Source organism: Arachis stenosperma, chromosome 1, assembly GCF_014773155.1.
Source record: "Arachis stenosperma cultivar V10309 chromosome 1, arast.V10309.gnm1.PFL2, whole genome shotgun sequence".
In the NCBI taxonomy this organism is placed as follows: Eukaryota; Viridiplantae; Streptophyta; class Magnoliopsida; order Fabales; family Fabaceae; genus Arachis; species Arachis stenosperma.
In genome coordinates, this window is record NC_080377.1 from 23,384,352 (window position 1) to 23,398,065 (window position 13,714).

The 13,714-nt window shown below is 36.1% G+C and overlaps 1 protein-coding gene across 2 annotated transcripts; it reads right to left on the reverse strand.

Moving 5' to 3' along the window:
- Positions 1–8,786: 8,786 nt before the first annotated feature.
- LOC130939855 (uncharacterized) lies at positions 8,787–12,697 on the reverse strand. 2 transcript variants are annotated; one of them, XM_057867930.1, is made up of 3 exons: positions 12,406–12,697; positions 11,284–11,792; positions 8,787–10,017 (listed from the first exon to the last, which is right to left on the reverse strand). In XM_057867930.1, the coding sequence occupies exons 1-3, from the start codon at positions 12,422–12,424 to the stop codon at positions 9,169–9,171; spliced, it is 1,377 nt and encodes a 458-aa protein (XP_057723913.1). In that variant the 5' UTR covers positions 12,425–12,697; the 3' UTR covers positions 8,787–9,168. The 2 variants fall into 2 exon arrangements, with proteins under 2 accessions (XP_057723913.1, XP_057723907.1); XM_057867924.1 differs by having other exon boundaries at positions 11,284–11,875.
- Positions 12,698–13,714: the final 1,017 nt, after the last annotated feature.

Genomic DNA, 13,714 nt, shown 5'->3' on the forward strand with positions numbered 1-13,714 from the left:
AAATTAAGGAAGAACAACAGAATCAAAACTGCATGCTCTGCAAACCGCTGAAGGAACAAGAGAAGCAGGGGCGTGAGCTACAGGAGCTGAAGCGCCAGAAGCTCTCCCTTGAAGGGTCAAACACCCCACAAGTTGAGGGAGCATCCACTTCTCAAAATCAAGGTTGTTGAGTCCTAACTCTGTGATAACCTCTATCATTAGGAATCAATTTTAGAGTCATTTAAATTTCTGTTTTTAAATTTTTTTTCTATTATTATTAGTCTTCTCTTATAATTATCTTTGAATCTTGTTCTTATTTCATGATTAATAAAATTTAAGGTTCATGTCTTAAAGCTATGAGTGTCCTATGAATCCATCACCTCTCTTAAATGAAAATTGCTTTAATCCCAAAAGAACAAGAAGTACAGGATTTTGAATTCATCTCTGAAACTAGTTGAATTATTTTGATGTGGTGACAATACTTTCTGTTTTCTAAATGAATGCTTGAACAGTGCATATGTCTTTTAAATTTGTTGATTAAAGAATGTTAAACTTGTTGGCTCTTGAAAGAATGATGGAAAAGGAAAAATGTTATTGAGGATCTGAAAAATTATCAGATTGATTCTTGAAGCAAGAAAAAATAGTGAATTCAAAAAAAATAAATAAATAAATAAAAGTAAAAAGTGATTCAAGGCAAAAAGAGCGTGCATAAGAACCCTGGACACCTCTAATTGGGGACTCTAACAAAGCTGAGTCACAATCTGAAAAGGTTTACCCAGTTATGTGTCTGTGGCATGTATGTATCCGGTGGTAATACTAGAAGACAGAGTGCTTTGGGTCACAGCCAAGACTCATAAAGTAGCTGTGTTCAAGAATCATCATACTTAACTAGGAGAATCAATAACACTATCTGAATTCTGAATCCCTATAGATTCCAATCGTTCTAAGCTGCAAAGGATAAAGTGAGATGCCAAAACTGTTCAGAGGCAAAAAGTTACTAGTCCCGCTCATCTAATTGGAGCTAAGTTTCATTGATATTTTGGAGTCTATAGTATATTTTCTTCTTTTTATCTTATTTGATTTTCAGTTGCTTGGGGACAAGCAACAATTTAAGTTTGGTGTTGTGATGAGCGGATAATTTATACGCTTTTTGGCATTGTTTTTAGTATGTTTTTAGTATGCTTTAGTTAGTTTTTACTATATTTTTATTAGTTTTTAGTTAAAATTCACTTTTCTGGGCTTTACTATGAGTTTGTGTGTTTTTCTGTGATTTCAGGTATTTTCTGGCTGAAATTGAGGGACCTGAGCAAAAATATGATTCAGAGGCTGAAAAGGACTGCAGATGCTGTTGGATTCTGACCTCCCTACACTCAAAGTGGATTTTCTGGAGCTACAGAAGCCAAATTGGCGCACTCTCAATTGCGTTGGAAAGTAGACATCCTGGGCTTTCCAGAAATGTATAATAGTTCATACTTTGCCCGAGATTTGATGGCCGGAACCGGCGTTGCAAATCAGCTTCAGAATTCCCGGTGTTTAACACCGGAACTGGCACAAAAATTGGAGTTAAACGCTCAAACTGGCACAAAAGCTGGTGTTTAACTCCAAAAAAAGTCTCTACACATGAAAGCTTCAATGCTCAGCCCAAGAACACACCAAGTGGACCCCGGAAGTAGATTTTTACGTCATTTACTCATTTCTGTATATCCTAGGTTACTAGTTCATTATTAATAGGACCTTTTGACATGGTATCTTGACCTCATGACACTTTACACGTTTCATATTGTACCTTCTACGGCATGAGTCTCTAAACCCCATGGTTGGGGGTGAGGAGCTCTGCTGTGTCTTGATGGATTAATACAATTACTACTGTTTTTCATTCAAACACGCTTGTTTCCATTCTAAGATATCACTTGCTCCTCAACTTGATGAATGTGATGATCCGTGACACTCATCATCATTCTCACCTATGAACGTGTGCCTGACAACCACCTCTGTTCTACTTTAGATTGAGTGAATATCTCTTGGATTCTTTAGCCAGAATCTTCGTGGTATAAGCTAAAATTGATGGCGGTATTCAAGAGAATCCGGAAGGTCTTAACCTTGTCTGTGGTATTCTGAGTAGGATTCAAGGATTGAATGACTGTGACGAGCTTCAAACTCGCGATTGTGGGGCGTTAGTGACAGACGCAAAAGAATCACTAGATTCTATTCCGACATGATCGAGAACCGACAGCTGAATAGCGGTGCTGTGACAGAGCGCGTTGAACATTTTCACTGAGAGGATGGGAGGTAGCCATTGACAACGGTGAAACCCTACATACAGCTTGCCATGGAAGGAGCCTTGCGTGTATGAAGAAGAAGACAGTAGGAAAGCAGAGATTCAGAAGATAGAGCATCTCCAAAACCTCAACCTGTTCTCCATTACTGCAAAACAAGTATTTATTTCATGTTCTTCTACTTTTCACAATTACACTTGAGAATTATTGATCTCCTGACTAAGAGTTACAAGATAACCATAGCTTACTTCAAGCCAACAATCTCTGTGGGATCGACCCTTACTCACGTAAGGTATTACTTGGACGACCCAGTGCACTTGCTGGTTAGTTGTGCGGAATTGCAAAAGTGTGATTGTAATTTCGTGCACCACAGTCTTATTGCATTACTCGCTCTAATTGCTTCATCTCTCTCTTTACTCATTTCATTGAATAGTATCCGCGAAGCATACTCCACTCTATAGTGGTCCACCTCATCCTACAATTAAAAAGTATATTCTGTTTAAACAGCAATATTAATTCGGTAAAGTAATACAGAGTTATATAGTTCTAAAGATAGTTACCTGTTTCCAATTATCTCATTCATACTTCCCCTTTTTAATGTTTTTCGGCTCAATTAACTCAAGCCACTTCATAACGTAGATAGTGCAGTCATATCTAAAAATGAAGAAAATAAATTACAAATCTCATTTAGGAAAGTTTAATGTTCATAGTCACAAATTTATACGTTGATTTTTGGCCTGATATCTTAACATATGATGCTTTAATTTCCTTCTCCTTCTCGCCTTTCTTCAGAGGTTCCCCGCCAACATATGCTCTCATTCTTGAAATTACATATCCCTTAAATACCAAAACAAATCAGTAATACACCCGAATGAAATACACCCAAATGATTGCAAACAATGATTATTTAGAACATACTAAAGATATAAAATACACCCAAATGAATGCACAAGATACAACCAACTGAACAAACAACATACACCCAACTTGATCAACAAAATACACCCAAATGGTTCCACAAAATACACCCAAAGGAGAACACAGAGCCAACTTACAGTGAATTTATTAAGCTCCTTTCTCTGATCGCTTAGAGCTTTCTTGTGTAGCGGGTCAAGTATATGAAATCTCCGCTTTCTTGTATCAATCACTCATAACCACCAATGGTCCGTGTGGCAAACAGGTGCAAAAATCTGAAGGATTGCCATATTTCAACAGTGTGTTATTTTATTTGGCATATAAGTAAAGAACGGTACTAACAAATTTTACAAATGAAAACTTACATATGGATGCGAAGTTAATTTTTTTGCATCTTTGAAGGGAATAAAACTTGGGTAATCTTCCACCCTGAATTCTTTATTGGTTTTAGGTGATATGAATTCCCCGTTTTGGTGCTTCGAAATGGCCATGTTCTGCAACAATTGTGAGACAACAAATATAATATTGAAAATACACCCAAGTGAATACTATAAATACACCCAAATGAATACACAATTTACACCCAAGTGAACTTAAAAAATACACCCAAATGAATACAGAAAATACACCCAAAATGCGTAGAAGTAACACTTACCACAATATCGGGGGGGAGACAGTATACTTGTTCTTGAAACCTTTTATCATTTGTCTGGTTGAGGATGAGGCACATGGCAGATACAATCTAGAAATATATGCCGAAATCAATTTATATTAATAAACATTGCAGTAAACTTTGGTGTAAAAACATTAATGTTATTCTAATATTACCTCAGCTTCTATATAAGTTGCTGGCTGGAGTGATGCAATGTGCATTTTTGTCAAAATGTATTTATCTTGGGCCATCAAAGTGCACATGTTTTCATACTCGTTAAATCTGCCATCTGCGTATGTCTTCACTCGCGTCCCCCAGATGTAGCACTTTTGTTTCATATCATCCGTATTCTCATTTATTCCCGCAGGAGTTTCAAACCTCCCAGAACTTTCTCCCCCAGTCTCCCTTTGAATTTGTGGACTTTTACTTTCTTCTTTCGCTGCATTTCTTGCTATTTTTTGTACCAAATTCTCTAATTGTTCTAGCAAATTTGCAGCTTATGGAGATTTTGCCCTTTCTGCCTCCTGCGTTGACGCTCCCTCCTGCGTTGATGCTTCTTCTTGGCTTGAATCAGTGAGGCCAAGGCTGAATGATGGCATCTAATCTGTTCTATGAGCATACGATGTTGTCCGTGCCATCATCAATAGGTCAGCAACGTCTTCTGCGGCTGGATAACTGCGTCATCATGTATAATGTATTACAAGAATAAGAATATATGGATGATAAGCAAAGATTGATTTCAGTCTGATGAACTTACATTTTAGTTGGAGCTGGGGGAAGCGTGTGTGTGCTTTCTTGAAGTTGTTGGGGGGGGGGTTCAGGAGTGCTGCACAGTTACACACAAATTAATCATGGCGTAAAAAAAACTATTCAGGAACAATATACACCCAAACTGTTACCAAATATACACCCGAACTGTAACCCAATATACTATTTCTTACGTTTTTGTAGTTTCTTCAATTTGTAGCAGAGGGGTTGGTTCAAAATCTGTCTCAGGTATTTCTTCAAATTCCGGCACAGTGGTTGTTTGGGACACTGGCACAAAAACTTGAATCGGAACTCTAAACAAGAAGAAAAATGAAAGGTTAACAACGCCTTTAAAAATAATAAGGTTATAAGGTTGAAATATTCTTGAAAAACTCACATTGCAAGTGCTTCCGACGGTGTCTGTTCCCTCACAACCATCATATTCGAATCAGCCGGCTCACTGACTGACTGTTGAACCGGACTCAACCTAAAATACACCCAAAGAAAGTCAATAAATACACCCGAACAATTCAAAAAGAAGACAGGCTTTATTTTTTGAGAACTTACATACTTGCAGTTTTTGCTTTTTTTTCCTCCCTTTTTTTTCTCGAATAAAATAATAAAGGGCTTTTTTTTCTAAAAAATATATATATAGAATTAGAAGTAGAAGGTAATAGAAGAACAAAAGTAACGGTTATTTGAAAGAGAAATTACATGCTCTCTACCGGCTTGTTTACACTACTTTGTTCTGTGCATCCTTGATAGGGAGGATCATCACTTCCCAAGTTCACATCCGGTATTCTAAACAGATTTCATGTTACTCAGACAAAATATGATACAGGTATAAAATAGACCCAAATGAATGCACAAGCTACAACCAACAAAATGGACAATATACACCCAACACAACAAACGAAATACACCCAACTTAATAAACAACATACACCGAACTTGATCAACAAAATACACCCAAATGGTTCCACAAAATACACCCAAATTATGATAACAAGATTTTATTAAATAAAGCTTCTTATGTTTCAGAGGAGACATAGCAACCTTCTGTCGATCGCATGTCAGCTTCGTTCTGCCTGCGAAACAAGAAACAATTATTAGCAAAGAAAACACACTAAAATCTGAAATATACACCCCAACAAGACATACCCCTCTGCTGCAGAATTTTCATCGATTCCCCTTAATAATTCATCTAGATTTTCACTTCCTATTTCATATCTCTCACTACATTCATAAAAGAAGATGTTAACAAAAATAATTATGATGATAGACGGTAATATAGCTTACGAGGTACTGTACCCATCATTGTATTGATCTTCTTCAGGAGATGAATGCTCAACAACAACCTTTTTCTTTTTGGATTGTGTTCTGGGTGGAAAAAACAAGTATGAATCAGAAATAAAAAATTAATTTTATCACAAAATATTATCCAAAGAAGTGCTTACTTTTTTGGTGTTCTTTGTGTCTTTTTCTTTTTCTTTTGCTTCTCCACCGGTGATGATTCTTCACTTCTATAAGTTAATAAGAGACACTTCAGTTAATACACAAAATCTTTATAATGAGGCCAAAAGAAAGGAGTAATAATTTCAGAACATTACTCAGCACTTGATTCAGATTCTGAATCTGAATCTGAATCCTTTTGACTCTTCTTTCTTTTTTCTGGAGTCCATTCTGTAAGGCAAACAATCATTATTTAGAACATACTAAAGATATAAAACACACCCAAATGAATGCACAAGATACAACCAACTAGATCGAAAATATACACCCAACATAATAAACAACATACACCCAACTTGATAAACAAAATACACCCAAGTGGTTCCACAAAATACACCCAAGTCGACGAAGAAATTACACCCAATTATGGTACTTACTTTTTTCCTTTTTTGATGGGTTGTTTTCTTGGTGAATCCTCTGAGTCTTCTTGAGTCTCAGACTCAGAGGTAGAACTATCACTGTCAGTTGTTTCTATCTCCGAAGACGATGTTGAACTCGCCTTCCTTTTTTGTTTTTTTTTATTTCTTGTTTTTTTTTCTTTTTTCTCTATTTTTTCATTTTCTCTCTTGTTTCCGCCATCTTTACAATCCCCTGAAACATTAGATATTTTAGTTAGCAGCATTCAGGTAAATAAAATACACCCAACATATTACGTTCACCTACCAAAATTTCCTCTGTTTCTGCACTCATTCTTTCGACCAACTGCTCCTTACTCCAGTTGGCAATCCAGGGTTTTGGCGGTCTTTCAGCCTTCTTCTTGCCCTTGTTTTTAGAAAGATGAAAGTAAATTATCATTAGGGCAAAGAGGCAGCCATCAATTGCCTTCTTCTTTTTCTCCTTGTAGTCGGTTATGCCCTTGACCATAAAGGTCAAAACATACCCCCCCAGTTTCGCTCCGTTATGCTGTCCATCTCAAAAATTGAGGCCAGGTGCACAGGCGAGATTTTGTTTATTGTCGTTGGTAAAAGGAACGCCATCTGTATATAGAGGATGAAAATCCTCTTGAACATTAGGTGTTCCTCTTCATTACCAACGCCAATATCCATCATCTCATCTGTAAGACTTTTGAGGGTCTTACTTTGGAATCTTCTAAAAATTACTTTGTCATCCTCAGAAAGTTTCTTATAATCGACTTTCTGAGGAAATAGATCTCCTACAAATAGGAAAACAACAAAGTATCAAATTCGGTTCAAATACACCCAAGCATCAACTTAAATACACCCAAGCATCAGTTAATATACACCTATAGTTTTTAGCGAGTTACCTGTTGCATTGATGCCAATCGCATCACCTATTTTTCTTGGTGTTATTTTAAAAGAATCGTATCCCGTTTCCAGTCTGTTCTTCCCTAGTTTGAAGTTGTTAGCCAGCTCCCTTAACACTTGGTGATGCACCCTTAGTGGTGGGATGTGCATCAAGCCACCGAATCCTAAATCCCTCACAATTGTTTTCTTTTCCTCACTCATATTTCTGAATTTATCACTTAAGAGATGTGTTGCACACTTAAGGTCTTTTGTTTGCTGTAAACAAAAATAAAATTATTGTCAGATATAATTCTATTATATAAACTGATTTCATGTAAGACATATATTTGTTCTTACATTTCTTCCAGGTTGGTTTCTCGCTGCCATTTTCTCTGAAATGAAAAATACACCCAAATATATCAATAAGATACACCCATATATATGAGTCAGATACACCCATTGATAACAGTAAGATACACCCATAGATATGATTCAGATACACCCATATATATCAGTCAGATGCACCCATAGATATGAATCAGATACACCCAACAATTTATGCCATATACACCTAACAAGTTACTCCATGTACACCCACTAAATTATGCAATATACACCCAAGAACAACCAATATTACAAGGACAAGCAATATCAGAATAGTTGCAACAGTTGATTATATTACACTATATCAGTTCAGAAATTTACATCCAACAAATTATCCCATATATACCCAACAAATTACGCAATATACTCCTAAGAACTAGAACAAGAACAGTAAAACGTTTAAAACATAAGAACTAGAACTAGAACTAGAACAATCAGTTACGAGAAGAACTAGAACAAGAAGATCAGTAAAACGTAGAATAACTAAGAAGAACATTAAACGTAGAACAAGAAGAATATTAAAAACAGTAAAATGAGAGATAGAATAAGAATAACAGTAAAACCTAGAAGAACGTAGAAGAATAGTAAAACCTAGTTCTTCAATTTCGAAATGTGAAAAATCTACAAGATGAGTAAAATAGTAACGTACCTTGAGTAATATTTCTTCGTTTTCTCTTGAAATTGTTGATCGAGAGTTCTATCTTTTGTTGATGATTTCTGCTAATCTCTGTGACGAGTTCTATCTTTTCGGTTTGGAATGTTGCTCGAAGTTTGAAGGTTTGTGTTTTGTTCGAAGGAGAAGTGGAAGAGTGCGCCATAACGAGCGCCTTTTGCGAAGCGTAGCCGTTGAGTTATGCGCGTGGCACTGACGCTCCATTCAAAGAGAGTGAGTGCGCGTGTCTTCATCTTGGGCTGGGCCAACTTGTAACACTTGTAGGCCTTTTTTGCTTGTATGTGTAACAGGCCTCAATTTTTTAATAAATTAGCCGATAAAAATATATTTGACGTAAATAAAAAACTTCTAGAACAAAATTAAAACAACATAAGACTTAAAGGATAATTTTAAAACTTTTAACAAACTTCAAAAATTAAAAATATACTTTAAAAAAGAAAGAAAAAGAATCACATGTACAGACTATCATATACTCCATTGTGTGATTGCGAAATAATTTTACATAATATAATCGATAACCCAAGAAATTCATTTACATAATTAATTACACATCTGTCAGTGGATAGCTTTCTCAATATACATGAACTCCCTCAATCAATGCAGACTCCCACTGAATATAAAACTGGAAAGGTATGATCAAACACTGCATGTTCTTGAGACTGAAAGGTAATGTCCACAGTCCTCAATGAGTGAATTTCCTAGCAATTGCGAGCAACATGCAAAATTGGTAAGATGTTTGGTTGGTGAGTCTTCAAAATCCATGAATGTACAAAAGAAGATGGATAATTAAGATATGCTCCACCCCTGAGGCAGTCTCCATTGTCTATGCCAGTAGATGGAAATTCTTGACCACAAAGGAAATTCAAAACTGTATTCCAGTGGTTGGTCGACTGGTCCGGCCACTATCAGCGGCAACCAGACATATCGTGAGTCTCTCAAGTCCACCGGATTCCACCTATCTGCCATGAAGATAAACGAACCTGGGAATCTTGGTAGGGGAAGCACAAAAGTGCTCTGAGCAAAGAAGGTAGTTAGTCTTAACATCTTGTTTCCTCCAACGCACGGATTTCCCATTGTTTCCCAAGGCCCCATTATTGACTCGGCCGCATGAGCCAGAGCCTCGTTTGGGGCCCATCCTGTACACCCTGAAGTGATCATGTAATATGTGCCTTGGTGCTTGAAGAGAGCAGGCGCTTCTCTATGCTCTCCCACAAGAATCCTCCTCATGTCTAGTGTAACGTCGAGATAATCTTCGGTCAGTGGTCCAATGTGGAGTTCGCTATTATCAAAGGAGGAGTAGATTATGTATGCCACGCCATCATCGTCTTTGAAAATTGTCATGTCCCTGCTATCATATCCATGGGGCCTTTGGCTACCAAGATAATCAAAAGGACCATCAGGTGTATCACTAATGGCTACACCAACAGAAGCTTTGGTATAATTAGCATCATCGACATGCATCCACATCACATACTTTCGAGTCTTCTCATTGTAAATCACTTTCGGCCTCTCAAGCACATTGGACTTGTAAAGATCATGGGATTTGTTTGTTTCCTCTGCCGCCAAAACAATTCCCTCATGTTTCCATGTCCAAAGATCCTTAGAAGAATAACAAGCAACTCCTATAATGTCCACCTGATGGAAAAGAGAGATAAAAATGAAGTTTTGTCACAACTCACAAGGGTATGCAACTGAGAAGATATGCATGGTTGCTATATAAAACAAAAAGTTTCCTTGGAAGGCACTGAAGGATGAGATTATAGCATTGCCACTATCTCCAGTAACTCTTGAAAGTCTCCATAAAACTATCAGAAATAAAGGAAGCATAGTTGCACACACACACACACACACACACACACAAGTGAAAGGGAACACCGTATGGAAGGGTCAAAAGACTTGGCACCTTCACGTTTCTTTCCTTTCAAATATGACATTAGTGCCATTAACATTCTGCTGACTCATTTAATAACTTAGAGAGATTGAACAACTAAGGGAAAACATTTTCAAAGGAATTAGGGTTTAGGATTTAGGATTTAGGGTTTAAGGGAAAACATTTCAGAAGAAATGCAGATGTCCTGGAACTGGAAGTAAACACTCTGTTCAGTATAAGCAAAGGGCCTATAATCAGTGGATTCTGAACCTTTAATGGGAGATATTGGCCTTAAAGTAATATGAACAAAATCTGAGCCTGAGATGAGTGGAAAAGGATTTGCAAAACTAGTGGTTAGTCGGCACCTGGGAAGTGTTAGACCCCCGATGGATCCTAAAGTGAAACTACTACTCTCATCAAACTGCTGGAAAATGTATCAACTTTCAGTTGCACATTTCCTGACATAGCTCTCAAAGTGAGGGTTGCGGACCTATTAATATCCTCCAATAACTTCTCATTGAGGTGTTCTTTTTGCCTACTTTGAAACATCTAAAAGGGGAGTAAGCAAGGCATACTTTAAGGTGGCTAACCGATTTTATTCACTGTGGTGTTATTTTTCTGATATTGACTGGGCTGATTCTACCATGGAAGAGTAAGAAACAGACTGCAGTGGTTTCAATTAAAGTACTTCTCTGTAATCCAACAAAAACTATAAGACCTATATCTCTTGTTATGCCTCCTTTTGTTACTTTATTTTATTCAGAGCTCTCAAATTGTTTTTGATGAACCATGGATAACCAAAGACTGGAGTCTGTAAACTGTGAATTTCTAGTAGGATTAAAGTTAGAAAACCTAATACTAGGTGCAAGACTACCAGCTCTGAGCATGTTATTATGCTAATATTTGCATTTTAACCAAATGAAATGACTCTTCAATTTGTTAATATCTCCACTTGTCGCAAGGAAATATCAACAATAACATACATGTTCTTTCGAAATAAAAAACGAAAAAGGGAAAGAAACACAACTTACACGATAAGCTCCTTTCTTGTGAGCACGGTATGTAGGACCATCTTTGTATTCACCATACCAATAGTATGTGCTTGATTTTTCTTCATAAAGAATGCCCCCTCCATGAGCTTGAATAGGATTTCCGTCTGTATCCAACCAAATCTTCCCGGGGTAGTAGTAATAGCTATCATTCTGTGCAGTAATCATCGGATCTACAACACTCTTTTTACCAGGAAAAAATAATTGTCTTAGTTGGGAATTCTCATCCATGAGTTCATCTGCCAAAGTGGGAGTCCGATGCTTAGGCCTGCGCTTCAGCGCCCGAGGGGATCTCTTGCCTCGTGGTGGGGACAATTGGAAGTGTATCTCTTCCAGTTCTTGAATCTCACGGAACTGAGGAAGATGAGTCACCCGAAATTGAACCTCTCTGCCACCTTTTCCATCTCTTTGGCGAGTATTCAAATACAACTGAAGCAGAAAAAAGCATCCTAACAAGCTCCATAACACGGCATATATAGAACATCTGCTCCCTGCATTGAAATGTAAAGCCATTGGTTTCCGGTATACGTTCCTCATCCTCATTTTCTCTATCTTTTACATCTTTGAAACAATGCTGCAATTAACAAAACGCAACCTATCACAAACATCTAATTTAGATGCCAGTAAAGAGAACATGAATTCCACCACCACAAAATCGATTTAAGCTAACTAGTTGTGTAAAATCTGAAAAGAATCCCAATTTGATTTGTAGAATTACCCTTGCTGTGTCATGAATCGTACACATATCTTAATCTTGATTGCAGAGTTAAATTCTAAGCACCGTCAATACCCTTAACTTGCTTGCTGATTAAAAAGCATACAAAATCACCATCTTGCTATAAACTACGTAACTTTAAAATCAAACCTATACATTAATCACCAACTGAAAATACTTAACCTAAACCTTACAACGGGAATACATAAATATCTTTTTTTTAAAAATAAAAAGTGTTTTTATTCCCAAAATGATATCAGAACAAATAATCACAGTTCAACAACATACATGCGTCAAAATTTAACGGTATTCCTCCGTTACTAAAATTTGAAAAAGAATTTAAAAAATCTGCAAAGGTAATAAAAGTATGCGTGAAGTGGAAGACTTGCCTGGAAAACTAACCGACATGGTTTGTTTTGTGTGGAAAGAGAGATGAAGAAAAAGACTAACAGAACAGAACAGCAGCGAAGTAAGGAATGGAGAGGGATGGTGGGTTAGAGTGTATAATTGGGTAGTTAAGCATATGCGTGAGGTTTTGGATCTGAGGTGGTTTGGATGATGTTGACTTTGCAACCAAAGAAGGTCTCAGAGAGACACCGAAACGAAGGTCAGAGGCAGACAGCTCCCACAAGTTAATTTGTTTCCCTTCAACATGATAAAGGAACAACTATCACTCATGAGTTGTTTTGAATTCTTAATTAACGGTAGGAGAAAGAAAGAGTATATATATTTTTTAGTGTTTTTTAAGACGTATTCGTATTCGTATACATGAAAAAACATGAAATTATTATTATTATTATTGTTATTATTATTATTATTATTGTTATTATTATTATTATTTAATAACAAACTTTTTTGCCTAACCAAGCCCCCCGCCGCTTCTTTTTTCCTCAATACACCGATACTGTTGTTCGGCGTGGTTAATAATGAAAGTATGAAACTGGTGAGTTGGCGGAGTTGGTCAGTGACCCTTTTTCTTTTGGCTAATTTTTTTAAAAATTTTAAAAAAAATTGTATGTGATTTAATATCATGGTTAATTGGCATATTTTTTTATATGAATTTATTTTACTCGATTTTCGTTAATGTTTAAAAGAAAATGTCAGTATTTTAATGTCGTAATTATAACGTTAATAAAAATTTAAAGGAATGAAAGTAACAAATAAATAAAAGAATTCAAGGTGTCAGAAATAAAGTAAATTGTAGAAATTAAAAATAAAAAAATAAGAGAAGATGAAAAAAGAAATATAAATGTAAAAGAGAGGAACATGTAAAAGTAAACAAATTTTATTAATAAAAATTAGAAGAAAGCAAATTATAAGTGTTTGAGTTCAGAAAATTAATTAAGATTTTCAATTTTTATTCTGTGATACTAATGGGCTTGTTTTAAGTTTTTAAAAGTTTTTTAAAAGAACTGAATTGATTACAATGTTTGCACAAAATTTTATTTATAGACTAATCTAATGTCAACTGATAGTTATTCTTAGAATGATCTTTGTCAGTTTTTAAATTTAAATAACCATTCGCACCTGTTTTTTTGACGACCGTTCTGCACCCTATTTTGACGATCTATGTTGATAACTGCTCCCGCACATAGTACATTCCATAATTTAGGCTTAATTCAAATTTTCAACAACAATTTCTCTTTTACTAGGGAATTAGAAGCTTCTCCTAATATACTGACTTAATAATAATATTAT

Excerpts from the sequence above, each read along its gene's own strand:
- LOC130939855 (XM_057867924.1), bottom strand. The coding sequence starts at position 11,844 with ATGAGGATGAGGAACGTATACCGGAAACCAATGGCTTTACATTTCAAT. Across the intron at positions 10,018-11,283 it reads ACAAGAAAGGAGCTTATCGT|GTGGACATTATAGGAGTTGC; the intron begins GTAAGTTGTGTT and ends CTTTTCCATCAG.